General features: G+C 43.2%; 1 protein-coding gene across 1 annotated transcript in view; it reads right to left on the bottom strand.

Moving 5' to 3' along the window:
* Window positions 1-25,694, bottom strand: part of ablim3 (actin binding LIM protein family, member 3) — a 276,638-nt gene that overhangs the window by 103,537 nt on the left and 147,407 nt on the right. The window contains exons 5-6 of the mRNA XM_078231125.1: window positions 6,446-6,572; window positions 4,658-4,751 (exon numbers count right to left, since the gene is read on the bottom strand). Coding sequence (XP_078087251.1) covers window positions 4,658-4,751; window positions 6,446-6,572 — 221 coding nt within the window. The remainder of the gene's footprint in view (window positions 1-4,657; window positions 4,752-6,445; window positions 6,573-25,694) is intronic.

Raw genomic sequence — 25,694 nt, 5'->3', positions numbered from 1 at the left:
AGGCAGCAGCAGAGTGACAGATGTAAACAGCTCACAAGTGCTGGCAATCTCAGAGGCTATCGAGAGCAGAATCGCAGACACCAAACAGAAGGAAAACTCAAAGTAATATCAGAATCAGAACAGAGTGTGGAGTGGTGAAGGTAAGTTATTAGTATTAGTTTATTGGTTAGTGTTTTTAGTGGTTAGTCTTTTTTATTTATTAGCTAGCATTTGTGTTTTGGTGTTAGTTAAGTAGTAAATAGCCATAAAGCTAAAAATAATTTATAGATACATTTTATCTGTAAATAGGTATAGACTAAGCTATAATGGAGTAATATTCTGCATTGCACTATGTGGCGTTTGTAGATTGTTCTGAGAGATGCCTCTGCCTTGAATCTCTCCGATTTAAAGTCACTGAACTGGAGTGAGTTGGAGACACCGTGACGCCTAAGAGAGAGGCAGAAGTATCTGAGCAGTTAGCTCCAGACCTTGGTCACACCTCCATAGAGAGATGTAGAGCATGGTGGGTATGACCAGTATTGTACAGAGTTAGGGGAACCTAAGTGAGAACAAATTAAGATCTGCAGAAACTAACCTTATCCAGCAGGAACACTATACTGAGTATTGAGTTTAAACAGGCCCCATTTTCACTGGAGTGAGTTTCTTTTCCCATAATGTGTGTATTACCATTTTAAAGAGTAGAAGTGAATACTCAGAAAAGGCAGATAAAGTCTCTTGAACTGGAAAGCTCTTGAGTCATTTAAATCCTCTGCCCGTTAAATTTTGAAAGTTAAAAACCTCCAGTGTCTTTGAGTTGTAAAAAATCAGTTCCTGCACCTTCAATAGATGATTGTTTACATAACTCTAAGGGCTTTTGTTATAATATTATTGCTATAAAATTCTGGTTTTTGATACCTTGTCAGACCTGCATGTGACACCAGATCCACAGCAATGTGATTGACTCTTTGCTGTTAACTATCCTCTGAACTGGCCAACAGGCCATTCAATTCCAATGCAAAATAGGGGTGGGGAATAAATACTGGCCTTACCAGCAGTGATCACATTCAAAGCTGGACTAAATAAAAAACACACGGGGTAGAATTTTCCCAAAAATAGGCAGAGTGGCGCAGCGGGCGGGAAATACTGTGAGGAAGCCGCCAGCCTCAAAAGTGGCAATCTCCACCAAAAAAAAGGTGCGGGTCTTGCAACGTCACCGATTATGATTGAGTCGGCCCTGCCAGCAACTTCGATTTTAAAAGATGTCTAAAGTTTTTTACAGGGTGCTCCGATACAAGAAATTAAAAATAAAACCATTCTCCCTCAAACTTAGGGAACAACCCCAAGGAAATATCCCCTGGCACTGCCCAGGAAGTGCCAGGTGCCAGTGTCAGGGGAAGTGCCAGGGTGTAGTTCCCAGGCATGATGGTGCACTACACGAACATCTCTGGTGGGTTCTAGTCACCAGGTAAATGCGCTGGGAGGCCTGTCATGATTCAGGTCAGCATGAATAGACAATCTAATGGATGGAGGGGTTACCAAGCATAAAGGTCTATTAATGACATTTAAATGTATTCAAATAGGATTCCTGGCATTAAGCGTCAGGATTCCTGTTACGTCAGTGGTGGGGGCGGAGTGGGGGGGGGGTGGGGTGGTAGGTGGTGGAACGACAATCGCAATGGTAAATTCCGCTGGTGTAAATTACATTTTGGGACTATCGCGGGATTTCCCATTCCCTTGCTGATCCCACCCCCCAAAAATCAGTGGAAAATCCTCCCCATGGTAACTGAACACCTTGAAAATTGACAGTTGATCAGAGAGATCAAATACAGGTTTGTGAAAGACAGATCGTTTGTTTATCCTTTGCAAGTCGACAAAACCTGTAGTGTAAGGAGGAATTGTTAACACTCTCCTGTACTGCAGTGAGACCTGCAATGTATCAACGCCACATAAGAGGAATTCCATCAGCAATGCCTCCGCCACATCCACGAGATTCAATAGGATCACCTTTGAACAAATGCTAGTGTCATCCTTGAAGCAAACTCCAGAAACATTCAGGCAAAGATCCTCCAATAAAGTCTCTCATAAAAGACTTCTAACTAAAGTTGAAGCTCCTGGAATTGATGGCAAGTTACTGACCTTGTTAGGAAATTGGTTGAATGGCAGAAGACGGAGAATAGGGATAATAAGCAGGGGTACCCTAATTGGGAGCACATGGTCAATGGTGTCCCATAAGGATTTGTGTTTGGGCCTCAACTATTCACTGTACCTGTTAGCAAATTAGATCACAGGATAGTGAGTCATACATCCAAGTGTGCCAAGGGCACAAGAATAGATGGTATTGTAAGCAATGTAGATGGAAACATAAAATGATATATTAATAGATTAAGTGAATAGGAAAACTGGCAAATAGATTTCAATATATTCATCCACTTTGAACCAAATAAAAGGCCAGAGGTCCAAAGAGATTTAAGGAATTCATGCACATAGATGAATAAAATGCCATGGATAGGTTCAAAATAAAATCCAAAGTTAATATAAAGCCGACCTTTACGCCTCAAGGAATAGAACATAAGAGGTTAGAGGTCATGTGGCACCTATATGAAGCCCAGGTTAGACTACACCTAGAGCACCCGGGGTCGGTCCCCAGCTTGGGTCGCTGTCTGTGCGGAGTCTGCATATTCTCCCTGTGTCTGCATGGGTTTCCTCCGGGTGCTCTGGTTTCCTCCACAGTCCAAATAATGTGCTGGTTAGTTGCATTGGCCATGCTAAATTCTCCCTCAGTTTACCTGAACAGGGGCCAGAGTGTGGCAACGAGCTGATTTTCACAGTAACCTCATTGCAGTGTTAATGTAAGCCAACTTGTGACACTAATAAATAACCATTAAACTTCAAACTGTGTTCAGTTCTGGGCATCACACCTTAGGAAGGATATATTGGTCTTGGCGAGGGTGCAGCATAGATTACCAGAATGATACCTGAACTGCAAAGTAGAAGACTATAATGTGCTTTGATCAAAGTTTTCAAGATGTTAAGGGGATCTGATGGAGTAGATAGAGAAAAATGAAATTCTTTCCACTGCTTAGGGAATCTAAGGCTAGGGGAAAGAGTCTAGAAATTAGAGCCAGCCATTCAGGAGTGAAGTCAGCAAACAATTTGACATGCAAGGAGTGATGGGAGTTTAGAACTTTTCCTGAAACGGCAGTTTGATGCTAAATCAATTAATTTTGGATCTAGGATTGATAGATTTTGGTTAACCAAATAAATTTAAGGGTTAGAGACAAAGGCAGGTATGTGGGGTTCAGTGACAGATAAGTCCTGGTATGAACGAATGGCCGAACAGAGTTTGAGGGGCTATATATGCCCTGTTCCTAAGTACACAAGCGAAGTCCCTTCAAGCCAGTTAAAGAGTCTTTTAGTTCTTTCAGGATAATTTCCAAATAGAAACAATATTTAAAGAAGTTTAACTTCATTAAAACTGAAGTGCAACCAAAATACCTGCACAACTGTGTGATATTATATCTCCATTACAGTAAATATTATTGGTGGCACCAAGCCATAGTATGTGTAGGTTGCCACAGAGAAATGAACTTCTATCAAAATGTCTCGGGCAATGATCCAGTATGTGCTCCTCTGCCAAATAACTGACAAATTAATCCAGTAGAAAGGTGAAAAGCTGCTCCCAAGGAGAATACTTGTTAGGAGTACTCAGGAGCAATTTCAGGGAAGATGTACTTTGGTATATGCGGCCAAACAAAGAACATGATCTTTTTGAAGGTACTTATGATCTTGCTGGTGGACAGTTAGCTCAGAAAGCTTGGGTCTTCAGAATAACGGCAACAGCATGGGTTGGACCCGCATCCCAGCTGAGGTTGACTTGGGATCTGCCTCCTCGCCCTGCTCCTGGGAGCGGAAGACATTGGCAAAACTACCACTGACAGAAACTGCCAAGAAAATGGGTTGGGACGGAAGATTGGCAGACAACAAGCCAAGGAGCTGACTTCAGACAAAGCACACAGCGAATGAATAAATGAACCTGCTGCAATGTATTTGTAAGTTCTCCCTCCTTTTCACATGTGAGAGATTACTGCTCTGTTCAGATTTGTGCTGTCGGTGTGGTGCCTCCTGATCTATCAGTGTTGACACTAAAGCAAATCGCAAAACGCAAAGATGTGTCCACAATCGGTATGTGATTATTCTGACAAATATTTGGTGACAATTCAACTTGAAGCTGAGGTAAAAATACACGGGACAGGGCACTGTGACAGTAAACCACCACTTCAACATGAAAAGGTTTAAAATGAAAATGTAATAAATGAATAGGTAAATTCACCAATCAAGTGGCTTATTACAAATACCCCAAAAAAGCTCAGTGCATCTTTGCTGTTATTATGGAAATTTGGAGCATAACACAATTCTTACATTGTGATGTGTGCGTTTTTCAAATTCTCTCGAGTATGATCACTGCACTTTGCATAATCATTTAACCTTTTAAACAGATCAGTTCTTCTAAGGATTTGTCCGCCACCCCGTAAATTATCTGATGGCTGTCAATGACCCAGAGCAACATGGTATTCAAGGGAATGGACCCTGCAATCATGATTCAAAACTTAATTTGAAATAGAATTACCTTCATAGAGCTAGAATAAAAATCCATCCATTCTTTTTAATGGACACTTACCTCCAGCACTCTCCCACTGATGTATCTGTCACAGGTCTCACATTTAATTCCAAACCGAGAATGGTAATCGGTCTCGCAATAAGGAATGCCATCCCTTACAAAGAGAGAAAGAAAATTGATACTTCGCAAGTTCTACCAAGCTCATAATCACACACCTTCTCAGCTCTGGAGGTCAAGTTATGTTGTGCATCAAAATTAATAGGTATGAATTTCCATACCTAAATGTTTTATGATTATCTTCAGACAACTGTGATTAAATCACTGCATGCTTCTATAAACCTTTTTGTTCTTACACTGTAACAGCATTACAGGTTGAAATGCTGGCAGTCTTACAGAAAATTAACAATATAAAATGTACTGGTTCTTTCAAGCTATAAAGGATCAAGGGGTTTCAATGCACCAGTTGAAAGAATGTGAAGCAACATGAATTGTTGGCTCCGCAGCCTTGGTTCAATGGCCGCATTCTTACTGAGTCAGAAAACTGTGGCTGAAACCTCACCTCTCGAGATGGGAACACCTAATCTTGACCGATGGGGATGCAATTCTAAAAGAGTGCTGTATTGTCAAAGTGCTGCCTTGCAGGTTAGACTGAGGTCTGTCTCAGGTGGATGTAAAACATTTCATGATACCAGGTGAAAAAAAGCAAAGACATCCTGATGATATAAATTTTTCAACTGACCTCAGTAAAGCAAATTTACTGGTCACTTATCTCATTATTCTTTGCAGGAGCTTCATCAGGGTCATCGAGACTCGAAACGTTGGCTTTGTTCTCTCTCCACAGATGCTATCAGACCTGCTGAGGTTTTCCAGCATTTTTCTGTTTTTGTTTCAGATTTCAGCACCCGCAGTATTTTGCTTTTATCTTATGTTTGGGTGAATCAGTCAAGAACCTTGCTAATGTGACATCATGTCGACGAGGTATGAAAATTTAATGAAGGGGGTTAATTTGGTGAGGGGGGGGATAATTATATTTAAATTTATGGAAATGCATTAAAATCAGGTTCACACCCATGGGTCTGAACCTGATTACGTTGCCGGCAAGGGGCAGGGAAAATTGGAAATTGCGATCTCGCCAGCGTGAATTGCCGTTGCTGGTTTTCACCAGGTTTCAAGCCTCCTCTGGCAATTATTTGCACAGAGAGTGAGGGCTCAAGATCCCACCCTCACTTTTTTAAGGCACAACTACTAGGAAATTCAACAGTTAGCATGTTCTCTGTGCTGAACTTTAGGTTGCACCTATGTTCCAGAAAAGAAGGGAAAATTCCTGTCACTGCTTAGTATCCAGTGACCACTGTTGGAGATTACACTGCGCAGACATAAAGATAACACTCAGCTCAGTCGCAATATCATCATGTTAAAATTCATTGCCAAGACTCAAAGAAGAGGCAAGGGTAAGGGGTTGGGCATGTAATTCATTTTCACCTTCAATGCCTGAGCAGCAATTACTGAAGGATGACTGAACAGGTTCTACAATGGAAGGGTGATCTGCTGTGCCAGATTATGGTCCAGGAACTAAAGATCAAAATCACCCCATAGTCCATGCAGGAGTAGGAACTTGGATGCGATACTGCAAGGCAGAAAAGATATGTGGGGCAGTAAGCCACCATGAAACAGCACCTTCAAGAGAGGAAGAGGAAAACCCAAGCAAGATTAATTGCCATGAATATGTTGAATTTTAGGGTATCATGTGAATTAAATACAAAGCACCATGTCATTCTTTCTGAATGGATAACATTTCATTAGTGAATGAATCTGAATCACTTGGCATTCTCTGAGCACCACACATACTTGCTGATATATTCTCCTGTCAGCACAACACCACAGGCCTGGCATTTGAAACAGCTCACATGCCATTGCTTCTCCAAGGCCAGCAGTGACTGTCCATGTTTGATTTCATCTCCACAGCCAGCGCATTCTGGAATAAAAATAGAACACAAACAAAATACTTAATCCACACAAAATCTTCCAAAATACTATTGCAATAAAAATTTTGCTATAAATGACTGTTGGGGTGATTGATGCACTGACACAGGGGTACACTAAAATGATATGCCTTGATTTAAAACTGCAACAGCCAATTAAATGTTACACACCACATACAATCCTAACATTATGTCAAATTCTTTTTTGATTTGATTTGATGTATTATTGTCACGTGTTAGTATACAGTGAATGATTTATGCCATTATCACAACCAAAAATACTTAATTTTATTCTACATGATACTGTTTTGTGCTTCTCTTAATTTTACACTGATTAAAAACAATTCTGAACAAGAATAGTTTCTCACTTCAGAACTCTGTTGTCATGTTTATGTTGTAGATCTTACTTTCATTCTAATCTATTTACCTTGTCAAACTGATGAAGAAAGGCTGGAGGTGAAATTCACCTTGGGCAAAAGCACTAAATGGTCAATAGTGAATCAGCAGCCTACTTTAAATCCTGTTTGATTTTATTCTCCATTGACTGTATATTCTATGGCACATACCCGCTTTTATTTTTGAGCACCCTATTACAGCAATGTTCATTTTTCACTTTCAGCCGAGATATGTCATCGATTTTGAAGAGGGGATTTTAAATAAAATCTGTGGTACCAATTGATTCTTCTACGTTTTAACTTGGCAAGGAACATCTACCTGAAGTACATATCAATCCTACTGGAATTTTATCTGATTTACTTCCCAGCAGACAATCTACACAATTCAGTTAGGATTTTAGAATGCACATTGAAAGATGCATGTCTCAGAAGGAAGACGCAAGTCAATGCTGTCAATATTAGCGCAGTCAGTATAAAACTGAAAGAAGATGAGACCACTAAGTGTCTAATTGTACAGCTACAAAAAAGTTGATTCTTGCATTTCCATTGGCTTTGTGCTGTGCTACAACCCTGGCTCCTGACGCATTGGTCACAGCCAGAGCAATGCCAAAACAAACTTGCCAAATCTATTAGGGCGGGCCACTTCAATACTGCTGCTCATCTCCTGCCATAACTTTGTAGATAATGTGACAGCAACTCTGTTTATTCATAAAAGGAAAAGGAGGGGAGGGCCTCCTCTGTGTCTCTGGCAGCTGAGTAGCAACACTTTGGGGAAGTTCTTGGTCCTTATTATAGGCAGCTGCCAGCAAGATTAACACAGCTTGAAACCAAGCAGTTAAAACTAAGGGTGATTTTGACAATGTAGTATCCTTGTGGATAAATGGTCAAAAATGTAAACTAATCATTGACTACCAAAGAGTTACTCAATCTAAAATGTTTATGAACTCAAACAAGTTCATGGCAAGGTCATGGAGGGAGTTTCGAACCTCCGGAGTTTAATATGTTTGGCAATTCTGTTGTCAACAATTCTGTTGATTGTCTGCAATAAACTGCCAACTTTTGTTTAATACACAGCCAAAATAATTTTGAACTGATGCAAAAGCCGCAGCATAACTGAATCTTCAGTCACAATAGAACTGGGTTCAAAGGTAACCTGCAGCTTCTTCTCCCTTTTGCAAATTAGGAGTTTTTGGTCTTCTTTGTCACCAAGATCATGATAATCCCATCAGTTGCCCCTGCCATGTCCCTCTCTTCCACGAGCCTGCCTGGACAAACTTCTTCCAATGTCTCCTTGTGCCCCAGCCCTGAATTTGCATCCCTCTCTCCTATCTCTCTCCATGTCCTCTCTGAGTTTATCTTGGTCATAAAACCCACCTCCTTTCCTCTCGATCTTTTTCCCACCAAACTAATGATCACCCAGCTTCCCCTTAATGGATTTTTAATCACTGAAGGATTTTCTTTTCTAAATAGAATTTGCAATAGACAGATAGGGCAGAATTTTATGACCCTGGTGCAACAGGGGCATGGCCAGAAAATGCAGCGACCCATTCAATAACTTGACAGGACTTGAATGAACCTGCTGATGGGAGGGATGTAAAATTCTGCCCATAGAACTCTATCTTGTTTGTCGGAATGGTTCCCGAGATCTACCCATGTAGTAGAAGGATCTGGTACCTAAAAGTTCCGCACACATGAGGACGGCCTAAACCGGGATGTTGGATTTATGTCACATTATCAGTAACCCCCACAGTTCGCCCCTGGTCTTGCATAATCTCACCAGCTGTTCTGTCTGGAGACAATACACATCTCTTTAACCTGTGTTTAATGTTCCCTCCAACCACATTATCTGTATCTTTTAAGACCTGGCTGGCTGTAGAGATTTGCATTCTAATTAGTATTCTGTAACTTGATTTCTGTGTCTGTGCACTGTTGGAGAACAGAGACCACTCCATCTGACGAAGGAGCAGCAAGCTCCGAAAGCTTATGGTATTTGCTACCAAATAAACCTGTTGGACTTTAACCTGGTGTTGTGAGACTTCTTACTGTACCTTAAAGGTTAACATGGCTAAGGCCAGTCCAGAGATAGCAACATGTAAAGACCTTTCTTTAAAATTCATTTTTATGGGATGTGGGCATCGCTGGCTGGGTCAGTGTTTATATGCCAATCCCTTACTGTCCTTCATTCCAGAAGGCATTTCAGAGTCAACCACATTGCTGTGGATCTGGAATCACATGTAAGACGGACCAGGTAAGCACGGCAGATTTCCTTCCCTAAAGGGCATTTCTTAAAAGACATTAGTGAACCAGATGAGAATTTGTGACAATCGACAATGGTTTCATGGTCATCGCTAGATTTTTAATTCCAGATTTTTTATTGAATTCAAATTTCAACAACTGCCCTGGTGGGATTTGAACCTGGGTCCCCAGATCTTGCCCTGGGTCTCTGGATTACTAGTCCAATGATAATATCACTATGCCACCATCTCCTCTCCATACCTTTACTCTCTACTGTAAATATGTACATTGCTCAGTAATGTTAATAAAGACTACTTTGTAACTTCTACAAGGCTACATCATGGTGTTCAAGCAGTACACATCACTTGTGGTGACAACAGAACAGACCACATACTGGCTGAATTGGCATGGAGGGTGTAAGGGTGATGGGTGGATAAGTTTATGAGTTGGCAGTAAGTTGGCCTAGCGACAATAAAGGATCTTGGGATGGTTAGAGGGGCATAGATTGGCACGGAGGGTATGAGTGGCCATAAGGGATGGATGGGAGACATGAGGATACATGAGTTGGAATAGAGAGAGCCTGGGGAGCATGTGGGGGTGAGGGAGAGTGAGGGGTGAGGACTATTTTTGGTTTTATTGGTTTTCTTACAACTGGGATGAAGTCTCAGAGCACTGAAGCAAGCCTTTTAACCAGTCTGCCTGAGTACCTAGCAACCCTTGTGGGCGGGAGCAGCAGGACAGTCTCCTGTTAACACTCTACCCCATCCCAGGACAACAGTCCAAATGTTCAGGGCACTTCCTATGAAAATAGATTTGTGGAGTTGTGAATTTACTTAAATCTGTGCTCGGCGGGGGGGGGGGGGGGGGAGAAGAAGGGGTGTGGGGGGGTGCGGGGTGGCGTGTCTTACTTTGTTTTATAATGCTCCTGTGAAGCATGGTTGCATGTTTCATTCCATTAAGGGCACTATATAACATAAGTTATTGTTGGGTTATTGAAAATAAATAAACCAAACCTTATGTTGCAAGTTTAATGCAATTAATTATTTGCGGATGCAAAATAGTATTCCTGTCTATATTACCAATCAGCAAGATTAGGTCCTCATCTATCATTTGAATATATTACAGAAAGGCATCCTGAACATAAGAATTGACCTTTAACATTGAACTTTGTCAACTCCCCTGGTGTACTGCTGAATGTGTGGCATTACTTGGATTGTAATCTCCTGATAGTTATATGTGAATAGGAAAGTATACTAAAACTGATGCTACATGTTGGTTGTAATCTTCTAACACCAGTTTTCTGCTGTTTATCGCACTGCTGTTTTCATAGTGAATACATTCTTCTACAACTCCTTGCGATTTGCGCACTAACTCTTTCCCCCACCCCATTTCCTAATGGGATCCTCCAGCTTAGGTTTTACTTTTATCTGGTCTTAAGGAAGTCTCCTAAGTTAGTTATCCTTACTGGCATGCCAGGAACTGCTGCAGAGCAAATTAATACATTTTGTTCCATAGAATATTTATTATGCTGCTGCATAGCCAGAGTTTAGAAACCAGGATTTCAAGAAAATGTATTTAAAGTATGTTTACGAAATAACGTGACTGATAATCATGAAAAGATTCACAGTTTTCAATTATTTCTCTGTCCAGAAAGACAAAATTGACATAATATAACAATGATTAATATTATAATTTAAAAAAAAATGTAGGACATTGAATAAATTATTTACCAAAGCAGTTTGGAAAAGCAGAGTGATGAGATACTCAAATGGTTGTAATGGTCTTTTATAAATTCCTATTTCTGATGAAGGATATATATCTAAAACATTAATCTATATATATTTTATAAGATGCTGATAGCCGTGCTATGCATTTGCCTTCTTTGATTTTTATTTCAGATTTCCAGTGCAATCAGGACCTTTTTTAAAGGTTATGGAATAGAATTCCTACAGTGCAGAAGGAGGCCATTCGGCCCATCGAGTCTGCACCGACCCTCCGACAGAGCATCCTACCCAGGCTCTACCCCCGTATTTATCCCACTAATCCCCCTGGCACACACATCCTGGGACACTAAGGGTCAATTTAGCATGACCAATCCACCTAACCTGCACATCTTTGGACTGTGGGAGGAAACCAGAGCACCCAGAGGAAACCCACGCAGACACGGGGAGAATGTGCAAACTCTACACAGACAGTCACCCAAGGCCAGAATTGAACCTGGCTCCCTGGCACTGTGAGGCAGCAGCGCTAACCACTGTGTCGCCAGAGTCTGAACATTCTTGTTGCATTTTGTCCGGTAAAAAATATAAAATTGTACTGTATTCAAAAACAGCAAAAAATTAAAAATAAAATAGCAAAATTTGCATTTTGGAAGATGTCCTCGGACACAAATCACACATGCACACTGAAGCTACCAGAAAAGGAAAGTCTTTCTTCTCTTCCTCCATGCTGAGACCTTGGTTATCCGAGGCTTGCTCATCATGATGTTCTTCACATCTATAATAATCTTTTCATGGTATTCAATGGGAAATGTAGAAGAGGCAGGTCCCAAAACGAAACCACCTCAACCAGTATACAAATTAAATCTACACAGTCCGCCCACTCTCTAACCATTTGAGCTAACCGGTCAGCCCACAATAAATAAAACACACTTCCTTTACTTCAGCAAGGCTGCCAGATAGTGAAGTGCCGCATTTCTCCCTTGTTTTAACATCTCCAGCACTTTGATTGGAATTTTCAGGGCAGGGTGGAATTTAACCCTTCCAGCATGAGAGGAAACCTAACCCGTTATCAACAGGCAGTTGAGGTGTCAGCCAGAGACAGGCAAATGCATCATAAATGCCAGTAAGCAGGGATCCAATGGTGTTATTAGGAATCCGATGGCACTTTGAAGCAAAATCACAGAAGTCTCACCCAGTGCCCAACTACTAGTAAAACCCACCAGGCTTGGCGACTTGGAGCCACTGAATTAGTATTGAAAGGGATACTTAGCTGCAGGCATATGGAAAGATTAGCCCAATCTTTGTTATCTCCTCAAACCGCACAATCCTTGAAGAACTAGTTGCTCAACTAATTCCAGTCTCTTGAGCATCAACAATTTTAGTTTTTCCACCACTGACGGCCCTGCTTTCCGATGCTAGAGCCCTAACTTTTGGAATTCCTGCCCTAAACCTCTGTCAATCTACCTTTCTTTCCTGCTTTAAGATAATCCTTGAACCCCACCTCTTTGACCAAGGGCGGCATGGTGGTTAGCACTGCTGCCTTCACAGCGCCAGGGACTTGGGTTTGATTCCCGGCTTGGGTCACTGTCAGTGCAGAGTCTGCACGTTCTCCCAGTGTCTGCATGGGTTTCCTCCGGGTGTTCCGGTTTCCTCCCACAGTCTGAATCACGTGCTGGTTAGGCACATTGACCAGGCTAAATTCTCCCTCAGTGTACCTGAACAGGTGCCGGAGTGTGGCGGCTAGGGGATTTTCACAGTAACTTCACAGTAACTTCAAGTAAGCCTACTTGTGACACTAATAAATAAACTTAAACTTAAAAAACTTACTATTGCTGTATTTGGCTGGGTGTCAGAGGCAGCTTTATAACACTCCAGTGAAGTGCCTTGAGACATTTTGTATTTATATAGCACTTTTAACATCATGAGTTACTTAAGTCACTCAGTTGTTGATAATTGGATCATAGGATCATTGTACTATTTGTATTAATACAACGGTTTCAGATTTCAGATCGCAGCTTTGCTATGTTTTGCCTTCCTTCCACTCAGCAAGTTATATTTGCTTCTCATGGATGCCTTATTGCCAGTTTCATTGGGATGGAGGAATAGTTGGAAGAAAAGCAACAGTCTCAGCAATCAACTCCGGCAGCAGCTGTGCCTATGATAAGACAGCAGGTGGTGAGGGTTGTCTGTAGGAGGTCATAACCAACACATATGCACATGCCAAGAATTGCTTTCTTGGATTTATGTGAGGAGCAGTGCAACTGGAGGTTGTGTCAATCCAGAAGGTTAATTTAGACCTGCTCTCCCAGTGTCTTTCAAAATCACCATTGCCTTAACTTCCTTACTAGCGCTTCCTTTCAGTCCGCTGCAGGAACCACCACTTCTGACTCCACAGTATATAGTCGTATTAAGGAAATAACTCACGTCCAGCTTGTCAGAACTAACTAGTGCACCACCTTACCTATTGACCTCAACAGTTAACACAATGGATTTATAGCAGTGACTGCCTTGCCTCATGCCAAAGGTACCACCGACTGCTCACACATTGTTTTTGGGACACCAGAGCACCAGCCAACCGCAGTCGTGAATAGGAAGAGTCATCACTCTGTTAACGTTCAGGTCCTGTCAGATCAGAGAAACAGCATCCTGCAAATTTTTGCAATTGATGTGGATAGATTTTAGAATAATTTCATCCTGCACCTTGGTCCATTTTTCTACTTTAAAGATATCATATATATGGGTGGCACAATGGTTAGCACTGCTGCCTCACAGCACCAGGGACCCAGGTTCGATTTTGGCCTTGGGTGACTGTGTGGAGTTTGCACATTCTCCCGTGTTTGCGTGGGTTTCCTTCGGGTGCTCCGGTTTCCTCCCACAGTCCAAAGATGTGTGGGTTAGGTGGATTGGCCATGGTAGATGTACAAGGTTATGGTGATTGGGCAGAGTGGAGGGCCTGGGTGGGGTGTCGGAAAGTCGGTGCAGGCTTGAAGGGCAGAATGGCCTCTTTTTGCACTGTAGAGATTCTTCTATGGAAATGCAAATTGTTTTTGTTGCAAAGTCTCCCAATACTATTTGATTCTTTCAAAAACATGTGAGGTTGGCTGTTAATTCTTCCTATAAACATGGTTCATGCCACCCCCTCGCAGTCACACCAGACCTGCACACTACAGGTATAATCAATGTCGTGGGACGATGATGATGATTATTGGTTACACCATCATCAGACATTCAGGAATCTGGATGGTCTTCACAGTATGTTTTAGAAACAGTCACCTCTATCAAATACATTTGCTGCATCCTGTACAAACTGGCCATACACAAAGTCATGGTAGCAGTATGAATTTTTGTCAGATGAGGAAAACCAAGAAGGTGAGAAAGCTGCAGCAGAAGGCGGGCCTCACTAAAACCTCACTACAAAGTACTGAGGTTTGAGCTAATTGCTGAGTGATTCTGATGATCTGCTCACTCCCTGCCCTGAAAACATACACAAAGGCCGTCTGCATTAACAGTCTTTGTCACATCTTTTGCCACTGCCTTAATCCTGCATTAAAGGACATTCATACCATTCAGCCACCATCAAAATCAATGCCACACTGACATGTCATACTCAGAAGCTGCGAGAAAAAACATGTTGCAAATCAAAGTGCCAAATATAATAAAGCTGATGGATTTAATCCCCAGCACAATGATTGCCTTATATTCATTTCTCCTCCCCCCCGCTTCCAACTATTAAACCATAATTTTTTGATAAGAAGGAGGTTTCCTGATGCTACCACTCTTACAATGTGCTTGCCCAATGGGGAAGAATTATCGGCCCCTCTGAGTTCAGGAATGGAGGCAAATGGAACTCAAAAATAGCGACACAGTCATGATGCTGGATTCCTGACACCTTTCCCATGGCTGGCCATTTGGAGCTAGCAGGGTTACCTGCTCCCTTAAGGCAGGTGGTCAGTTAGGCACATTAACAATTGTGTTAACCACAAGGAAGCTGACTGGAATTTTCCAGACAACTTCCAGTTTCCTGACACAATGACAGGCAGTTTCACTAGCTGGACGTGTGCATCCTTGGGCAGATCCAGGTTGGGGGTGGGCAGGCAGCAGTTGATCCACATGGGTCTCCAGCTCCCCCCTGCCTGCCTGGGTGCAGGTGGAGCCAAAGGCCACCGTGTAGAGGGACCATTACTCACTCCTCAACATAGCAGCTTAGTTGCTGAATCTTTTTTATTTGGTTTAAAAAAACTTGGTGAGGCTTGTTATGGATGTTAGGGCATGCCCCTTGAGGAGAATGGGTCAGGTGACCCAGGACTCAAGCCCCACCTTGGGTGGAGCGTGCCTTGGCAGTCTTGTGCTGACTGTGCTAGGAGATATACGTGTAATAAACTGTTCCATTAGTTTACTAGCACTGACCTCGTGGTCTCTATTAGTCTTCAATATCAGACCTCAAACATAATGGGCGGGATTTTAGAGCCTCGCTCAAGCAAGACCGGAAATTCCTGCCTGAGGTCAATGGACATTTCTGTTGTCTGCCCTCACCCGTTCCGATTCCATGGCGGGTGAGGTGGTAGAATTCCGTCGAATAAAAGTCTGCCTCCATGATGAAATGTCCTCGCAATTACTTATCTCTACTGTAGCTCCTCCCTAGCTGGATGGCCTCTGATTGGCGCTCCAGCTCTGAGAGCCCACCCACCACCCCTAATTGGACAGGGAACCTTTCACCATCCCCATTCAGGGGACACCTCTGTAAAAATTCCAAAGGGTTTGGGGTTCAGGACCCAGAATAACCCCGATGCCCCCAATGCAAAAATTCAACCCATGATCTCGGTAAAGCTGCTGGAAGGCTGCTGTTACCTATATGGGGATTCTCAAGATAGTCAAGGCTGGTGATATCTGGGTGTTCCAGCCCGTCAGGGCCTAACCCACAGACTGTTACAACCTGGCTGCTGTAGGCGGGGGGGGGCTGACTGACAGGCACCTTGGTAGGGGTGGTAAAGGAGAAGACATGCTGACAACCTGAGAGAGGACAACAGATATTGACCCCATGGCACACAAAGCTTGAAATACAATTTGCCTTCAGTAAAAGGGACCTTACTTTAAGAAGTGCACTTCCACTTTAGATCGGAGGCCCGCCAGAAATTGGGCTCATGAGGACGCCGGGCTGCTTCTTGATGTGATTGGGTGCACATCTTGTAATTCATCACCCAGAGACCGTGCTATCAACATCATAGGAGATCCGTATTCACCTGTTCCATTTACAGATGAATGGAGCACTGCCAATAACGCCTCTATTTGTAATTTTTTCTACATTTTGTGATAAAGATTTATTAGTCATTGCAAGAAGCTACATTGCAATAAATATTTTTGCTGTTAAAATTCTCCAAGAATCACTGGTTGTTTTGCTCCTTAAGTATTGTTCTGAAATCCACTTGGGATGAGTTGTTTTAATGAATTTACAGGGTTGGAGCAATGTACTTCCACACAATCAAGAATTTCCTTTGCAGTGTATTTAAATAGATAAATTCAATGCAGGGAATTAGAACTGTGGTTTGATTTTTCAATCTGGATCAGGAACCTAATGCCTGGATAATTTCCTGGTCTCAACTCCACTTGACACGATCTTCGAATTTTAATGTCCTAATTCGACCAGGAGCAAACCCAGCAGCCAATTAGTGGTGCCAATCTCTGCAAGGAAGCGGGAGCTGCCTGCAGAACGCCAGCACCAAATGCAGAACGGCAGCCATGATTAGGCCTGCTGCTGCTATCCATAGGTGGGAAATCAGAAGGCCAGAAGCCTCACCACTGAGAGTTCGCCAAATAGCCAGCCTAACAGTACTGCGCCTGTTGTTGCAGTGAAACATCTGGTGACTAAACTTTGGAGTTCCTTGCTTTGAACCCGACGGCTATACATTAATGTGCACAACACTGTTCAGGTTTGGCGATTTCCAATTTGATGAGCTACTAATATTCCAAAGTTAATGAGACGCTAGCTGGAGAAGAGCAGGTTCTTTAATCTCGTGTCAGACCACTATAGTTGAGCCGGCCAAATGTTGTCCTGACTCGAGGAAGTGGGAGAGTTGGATATGAATTGGATGCCAGATTGGAGATTTTAAAAATATCTCACTTGACTGTACCATGGCTGTTTTGAAGGTTAGAATTACCCCAGTGGATGTTGCACAAAATGGAAGGAGGCCATCTGATCTTTCGTTCTTGTCTTTACTCTTTGTAGGAGATATCCAATTGGTCCCACTTTTACCAAAAAAATGGCAGAGTGTTGTTTCCAGAGAAAAAACCAGAGGAACAGGTCAATTTTCTCTCCAGATCTTATGAAACTTCCAAAAATATCAAGGCGGTGTGTTTAATGCGTCATGCAGGGGGGAGGGGCCTCTACACGCCAGCAGAGCCCAGCTGCAAAGAGATCAGGGCGCCATCTTTAAAGGTGTTCTGATGGGAATATGAATGAATCTTCATCCACCATGGAAGTCTCAGGGGCTCCATTCCCCATCCCCAATCATTAAGTCATCACTTCTCTCAGTGCACCCCGCCCCCCCCGCCCCCGAATCATTGGCCCTGAATCCCCCTGTGCTAGGCAGCAATGCTAGGCCACTATCTGGCCATGTCCATCTCCTTTGGGGGCTATACTTACCTTTACACCCCTGGGGAGACCCCTACGACAGGCTCACGTCGAGGTGAAGTCATGCTGGCGCGGTATCAATATGCAACAGGGGGGTGGGTGTCAATATCTTGCGGGAGGGCGGGTTGATGATATGGAAACGTAATGAAACTGATGCAAAACAGGTTCGTGCCTGATGACGTTTTCGGCAAGGGACAGGGAAGATCTGAGATTATGATCTCGCCGGCGAGATCTGCGACTCCTGAATCCTGAGCCCCCTCTGGCATTTGCACAGATGGCGAGTTTGGGTTCAAGATCGCCCCCATTGTTCCCTCTACTCTGTGCAGGTACGTGATCATGCAATGATCAGAAACATATCATGCAGAGAAACTACAGGCTTTGTACATGTAAGCTTTCCTTTCAGATATACACATGCATGGTTGCACATCAATCTTAAAGGGACTGTGCAGTGCAACAAGCCAGCCACACACACAAGACAATAGATCGAAAGCGCATTGACCCAACGCTTCTGCACTTTTCCCATAGCCCTGTAAATTTGTCCTTTGAAATATTCATCAAATTGCCTTTTAAAAGTTATTTTTCAATCTGCTTCCACCAGCTTTTCAGGTAGTACATTCCAGACCACAACAACTCTCAAAATAATGTTTTCTCATGTTTCCTCTGTTTTGTTTTGCCAATTATCTTCAATATGTGTCCTCTACTTACCAACTATTCCATCACTGGAAGTAGTTTCTCCTTATTTATTCTATGAAACCAATCATGATTTTGAACACATCTATCAAATCTCCTTTTAATTTTCTCTACTCACCGAACAACTCCAGCTTCTCCAGATAATTGAAGTCTTTCATTTTTGTTACCATGCTATTAAGTCTCTTCTACACTGTCCTCGATACGCGGTGCCCAGAAGTAATGTTGCTTGGACTAGAGAATTGTTCGAAATTGTGCACCCCAGAAGTCACCATTGCAACTACTTTCATTCATAGTGCTCAGATTAAATAAGAATAAAACTGCAACTATTTGGGATTTTTCACAACTTAGTGACATCCCAAAGCACTTTACAGCCAATAAGTTACTTTTGAAAGGTAGTCTCTCTTGTTTTGCATACAAACCTAACATCTGATTTAAACACAGCAAGATTCCATACACAGCAATGAGATAAATGGCTGAGCAAATTCACATTTTTAAACCCTTCATTGACATCTATTTGTATTAACATTTAGCTGCAAATGTTGTTATCTGCATGACAAATCCTAAACTAAGCGATAAAGAAAGGAAGGATAGACTATGAAGCTAGGCTAGCAATTAATATAAAAAATGATAGTAAAAGTTTTTATAAATATATAAAAAGGAATAGAGTGGCTAGAGTGAATGTTGGACCCTTGGAGGACGAGAGGGGGGAGATAATAGTGGGAAATGAGGATATGGCTGAGTTTTTTGTGTCGGTCTTCACGGTGGAGGACACAAATAGTTTGCCAAATATTAACGATAGAGGGTTGGCAGCAGGAGAAATACTTAATACAATTAATGTTACCAGAGAGGCAGTGCTGGGTAGACTAATGGGACTGAAGGTGGACAAGTCCCCGGGTCCGGATGGAATGCATCCCAGGGTATTGAAAGAAATGTCAGAGGTAATAGTGGATGCGTTAGTGATTATTTATCAAAACTCGTTGCATTCTGGGGTAGTGCCGGTTGATTGGAAAACGGCTAATGTTACGCCGCTGTTTAAAAAAGGAAGGAGACAAAAGGCGGGTAACTATAGGCCGGTCAGCTTAACGTCTGTAGTAGGGAAAATGCTGGAATCCATTATTAAAGAGGAGATAGCAGGGCATCTGGATAGAAATGGTTCGATCAATCAGACGCAGCATGGATTCATGAGGGGAAAGTCGTGCTTGACGAACATGTTGGATTTTTATGAAGATGTGACGAGGGCGGTTGATGGAGGAGAACCGGTGGATGCGGTGTTTTTGGATTTCCAAAAGGCGTTTGATAAGGTGCCCCATAAAAGGCTGCTGAAGAAGATTAGGGCACACGGAGTTGGGGGTAGTGTGTTAAAGTGGATTGGGGACTGGCTATCCGACAGGAAGCAAAGAGTCGGAATAAATGGGTGTTTTTCCGGTTGGAGGAAGGTAACTAGTGGCGTGCCGCAGGGATCGGTACTCGGGCCGCAACTGTTTACCATTTATATAGATGATCTGGAGGAGGGGACGGAGTGTAGGGTAACGAAGTTTGCAGACGACACAAGATAAGTGGAAAAGTGAATCGTGTGGAGGACGGAGAAGATCTGCAGAGAGATTTGGACAGGCTGAGTGAGTGGGCGAGGATATGGCAAATGGAGTATAACGTTGAGAAATGCGAGGTTATACACTTTGGAGGAAATAATAACAAATGGGATTACTATCTCAATGGAAACAAATTAAAACATGCTACCGTGCAAAGGGACCTGGGGGTCCTTGTGCATGAGACGCAAAAGCCCAGTCTGCAGGTACAACAGGTGATCAAGAAGGCAAATGGGATGTTGGCCTATATTGCGAGGGGGATAGAATATAAAAGCAGGGATGTCTTGATGCACCTGTACAGGGCATTGGTGAGGCCGCAGCTGGAATACTGTGTGCAGTATTGGTCCCCTTATATGAGGAAGGATATATTGGCATTGGAGGGAGTGCAGAGAAGGTTCACCAGGTTGATACCGGAGATGAGGGGTTTGGATTATGAGGAGAGGCTGAGGAGATTGGGTTTGTACTCGTTGGAGTTTAGAAGGATGAGGGGGGATCTTATGGAGACTTATAAGATAATGCGGGGGCTGGATAGGGTGGAGGCGGAGAGATTCTTTCCACTTAGTAAGGAAGTTAAAACTAGAGGACACAGCCTCAAAATAAAGGGGGGTCGGTTTAAGACAGAGTTGAGGAGGAACTTCTTCTCCCAGAGGGTGGTGAATCTCTGGAATTCTCTGCCCACTGAGGTGGTGGAGGCTACCTCGCTGAATATGTTTAAAGCGCGGATGGATGGATTCCTGATCGGTAAGGGAATTAAGGGTTATGGGGATCAGGCGGGTAAGTGGTACTGATCCACGTCAGATCAGCCATGATCTTATTAAATGGCGGGGCAGGCTCGAGGGGCTAGATGGCCTACTCCTGCTCCTATTTCTTATGTTCTTAATCCTGTACTGAAACTTTGATTTTGTGATAATTGAGCACATTGAGTGGAATGCCGCCTGGGTGTAAGTTGGAAGGTGTGTGTGTGTGTGTGTGGCGGGGGGGGGTTTGTGGTGGGAGGAGGTGGAGGAGACCCATATAATCAGGTGGGAAAGCGCAGAAATGGATATCCCCAAGATTAAATCAAGAGCAGGAAAGGTTGAGGATTGGCTTCCCGCCCCATGTCCATTTAAGCCCGTTACAAATATCTGGTTCATGCTTCATGTTAATATTTTAGAAGTAATGTTTAGTCTGGGAAGATTAAAAGTTAGCAAGAAAATAGTTACAGGCGGCACGGTAGCACAGTGGTTAGCACTGCTGCTTCACAGCTCCAGGGACCTGGGTTCGATTCCCGGCTTGGGTCACTGTCTGTGTGGAGTTTGCACATTCTCCTCGTGTCTGCGTGGGTTTCCTCCGGGTGCTCCGGTTTCCTCCCACAGTCCAAAGATGTGCGGGTTAGGTTGATTGGCCATGCTAAAATTGCCCCTTAGTCCTGAGGGATTAGTGGGTAAAATATGTAGGGATATGGGGTTAGGGCCTGGGTGGGATTGTGGTCGGTGTAGACTCGATGGGCCGAATGGCCTCTTTCTGTACTGTAGGGTTTCTATGATTCTATTGATAAATATAATTGAAGCAGCTTGGAGTCTATTACACTTAATGGTTTGGGGCCATCTTGATTCAAGGGATTAACAGCGAGACCGGTAAGTGCCATAAAACAGCAGATGGGCTTGTTCAGCTGCAGAAATTGTGAAGATGGGGTAATTGGCTTGGAGGTAATTTGAGGAAAGACCAGAATAAGCAGATGAATGGAGCTTAAAAAGGTTTTCTGGCTTCATGACATCTGTATGTTTGTTGAGAGAGTGAATGTTCCGCAGCAGGGAAAGAGGCTCCATACTGGAAAGATGCTGTTGATAGCAGGCCCAGGCGTTAGGGCTCAGGAAAGTCCTGGGAGCCGTTCCGTGCGCTGAGGGTTGCAATTTGGACTTTGTGTGGTTTGCAGCTCACAGAGAAGCCCTGGAACTATATGATGCAGTTTGGACTCAGGAGAAGTCTGGGGAGCTGAGATGGTGGTGGTGGAAAGTCATTTGTTCTGTGCTAGAGCCTCAGAAGTAGCCTGGGAACCACTTAAAGTTTAATGCAGCCAAGAACATAGAGTTTGGAGAAACCTGGGGCAGTGCATGCTTAGAAACTAGCAGGCTGTAAAAGAGTCTGAAGAGTGTCAGTAATTAGAAGGAAGAGTTCTGTTTTGTGAATTCCATGGAATCTTGCCTCAGGAGAATAGATTGAACTATTGGAAAGTGAGCAGTTGTGGAAGCAGTCCAAGTGGGAGCAGTTTTTGATGGTATTCAGAGACTGGTGATGGGATTTCGCTCCCCCCCCTCTTCCTGCTGGCAGAAAATCTGGTCCCAGCAAGGTCCCCCCCGCCCCCCCACTCCACATGGTGGGTTACCTGGTAGCAAGGCCTGCAAGCCATGCAAAGGCCCATAGACTTTGGCAGATCTGATCTCATGAAAACCTGGAAAGTCCTGGTCTAATTTTTTAAAAATGTGGAGTTGAAATCCCTTGCAAGGGAGGCAGAGTTTTAACGAGATTTTGTGATTCACAGTGGTCACTGATATCCTGGTGGGTTGCTGAGAAATCCATGGGATCTGTCTTGGTCACATCTACTATTTAATGTGCAGAATTGTGTATTCAACCACAGCTTGCTTGTTAATTCATATTGATCTTATGTTTATTCTGAATGTTAGAGTACAAGATAGATATTGTAAATTGATTTACTTTCCTAACATTGTACAGTAAAATTTATTTGTTTGTTTAAAACCATGGAATTTTGTGGTTATATTTGCCTACTGGACAACTGGAATTTCAAACTATTTTTAAACAGAAAGTTAATTGTCACTTGCCAGATTGTAACCAGTCTTTAGTGGTCATATAAGGGCCTCATCCCACCTCCTCCAGTATTCGATCAATAATGGGGGTTGCCCAAGTCACACATTGAAGCCACCAGATAGACTTCGGCAGGCTCCCCCTGCTGGATTGAGGTGGAGATGCACTTGCTGAAAGCCCCTCTTCTCCCCTGTCCACTGAATCACCCCCCCCCCGCCCCCCCCCCCCCCCCCTGCCTGCACCTGTCTAACTGGCCCCGGCAAGCTTGCCCCACTCGTATTTTCTGCTGAGCCCCCATCAGTGCTCCTCCGAGGCCTTCTGCGGTCCCAGCAGTGGCCAAAGCTCCTGGTGGTACTGGCCCTCTGGCAGCTCTTGGAGGCCAGAATCCTGACTGCAGGTGTTTGACTGATGGACATTTAATTCTTTAGGGGTCTGAGAAATGGCTGCTTTGGGATTGGTGGATGGGAGACTACCACCGCTATTAAATTTAGCTCATTGTTTAATTGCATGGAAGTTACCCATTCTAAGACTGCACAATTAAGATGGAGGAGTTGTTGAATTTATTTTTCCTGGTAAATTGCTTTAAAGAAATCACAGCCTGAAGCAACTGAATTCAATGTTATTTGGAAGTAAAGCAGCTGCAGTACATGGGTTTGAACTGGGAATGACTGCAGAAGCAGAGCTTGTTCACTGTGATCAGGCCAAGGAACAATACAGTTTCCTTACTTTGAGTTTTGTTTTCAAGCACGAACATGGAAAGAATTACATTCTGGCACGCTGCCAAGTTTTCATATTGCCAGAAAACCAAAAGAAGAAATAGCACTCTTATAGGTATTGTTCTAATGTTTATATTCACTAACATTTCAAATTTATAGATGGCATTGATGACTACTGTCATTATTAACACCTTGAAATTGGGTTCATGTTTATATAATGGAATTTTGAGTTTTCCCACCTGAAATTTCTGACACTTTGCATTCTAATTCAGAATTCTAAAAAAAAATCTGCTGCTTAAACCGCTGGTGAAGACAGCTCATAGAATCCATAGGATCCCTACAGTGCAGAAGGAAGCCATTAGGCCCATAGTGCCTGCACTGACTACAATCCCACCCAGGCCTCATTCCCATAACCCCACATATTTACCCTGCTAATTCCCCTGGCACGAGGGGCAATTTCGCATGGCCAATCAACCTAACCCATCTTTGGACTGTGGGAGGAAACCGGAGCACCCAGAGGAAACCCACACAGGCACGGGGAGAATGTGCAAATTCCACACAGACAGTGATCTGAGGCCAGAATTGAACCCAGGTCCCTGGCACTGTGAGGCAGCAGTGCTACCACTGTGCCACCGTGCCACCCCAAAAATGTTTTTCAACCAGCTCAATGGATGTGGATTCGAATAGATTGCCTTCCTGATGGAAGTTAAAGGGTTAAGTGAAATGAGGTTGTGTTACCGGAGTTACAAGTTGTCATATATCATACCCCTGCTCTGAAATTTAACACAGTTGGTACCTCCAACAAACAATCAATCTCTAGCTCTCTCTTTCTCTCTCCATCACTAGCATATTGGGAAATAGAAAAACTTGTACTGATACAGCAAGGAAGTACTCTGCTGACACTAGTAAATAAGCTGTTGAACATGACTTGTCACCCTTCCTCCTGCATTTAGCCAAGTGACTGGAGCTTTCTGCTGATGCAATTAAAGTCACTTTATTGACAGATGAAAGAGTGCTCCACAGCCATGGAATGGTACTTCACTCAAGTTCAGCTCTGTTCAAATATTAATTAAGGCTGGGATTTCAACTCTTCTATCGAGAAACCAAAGCTCTATTGTATTGAGGACATACAACTGCACAATGATTTTTTTACTATGAATAAAATGCATTCTAGTAACACTTAGATTTTTAACAAAGAATATCAACCAGAAAGCAATATTCTCTCGACAATTATCTTTTCAAAATTACACACACAAAAGGTGTGATTTATTCTTGTTCACTAACTTTAATGTAAAATTAAAGATTACAGCTTTTTGCTGCAATTTTCCAGCCACAGCAGGCCCGGCGCAGAATGCATTAGGGTTTTATAGGTTTTTATATATTTGTGTCACAAGTAGGCTTATATTAACACTGCAATAAAGTTACTGTGGAAATCCCCTAGTTGCCGCACTCTGGCACCTGTTCGGGTACACTGAGGGAGGATTTATCATGGCTAATGCACCTAACCAGTCTTTGGGACCATGGGAGGAAACCCACGCAGACACAGGGAGAATGTGCAAACTCCACACAGACAGTGACCCAAGCTGGGAGCGGAGCGGGACCGGAGAATCGCAGGTGAGTGGTTTTGCGTGTTCTGCGCGGCGCCAAACCTTGTCGGTATCTTCCCACCCACCGCTCCCAGACGAAATATAGGTAAGATGCTCTTTTGGAGAGTCGATGCAGATTCCATGGGCTGAATGGCCTCCTTCTGCACTGTAGGGATTCTATAGATTTAGCATATTTTCCCACCGGCCTCCGCAGCTCCATGTTCCCATCCCCACCATATAGTCCCTATATGAGATAATTATGCCTTATGTAACTGAACTATATTGTAATTTATGTACAAGGATATCAGGTGTACATACATTTTCCAGATTGTCCAAGTTGTTTGTCTAGTTAGAGTAATGTGTGTGCGAGTGCGAAACTGGTTATATAAAGACACAGTAAGAAGTTTAACAACACCAGGTTAAAGTCCAACAGGTTTATTTGGTAGCAAAAGCCACACAAGCTTTCGGAGCTCCAAGCCCCTTCTTCAGGTGAGTGGGAATTCTGTTCACAAACAGAGCATATAAAGACACAAACTCAATTTACATGAATAATGGTTGGAATGCGAATACTTACAACTAATCAAGTCTTTAAGAAACAAAACAACGTGAGTGGAGAGAGCATCAAGACAGGCTAAAAACATGTGTATTGTCTCCAGACAAGACAGCCAGTGAAACTCTGTGGGGGTTACAAATAGTGTGACATGAACCCAATATCCCGGTTGAGGCCGTCCTCGTGTGTGCGGAACTTGGCTATCA

This window comes from Mustelus asterias, chromosome 16 (assembly GCF_964213995.1).
Source record: "Mustelus asterias chromosome 16, sMusAst1.hap1.1, whole genome shotgun sequence".
NCBI classification, from domain to species: Eukaryota; Metazoa; Chordata; class Chondrichthyes; order Carcharhiniformes; family Triakidae; genus Mustelus; species Mustelus asterias.
The sequence above is the reverse complement of the archived record's forward strand: the minus strand, read 5'-3'. Positions and strand labels throughout refer to the sequence as shown.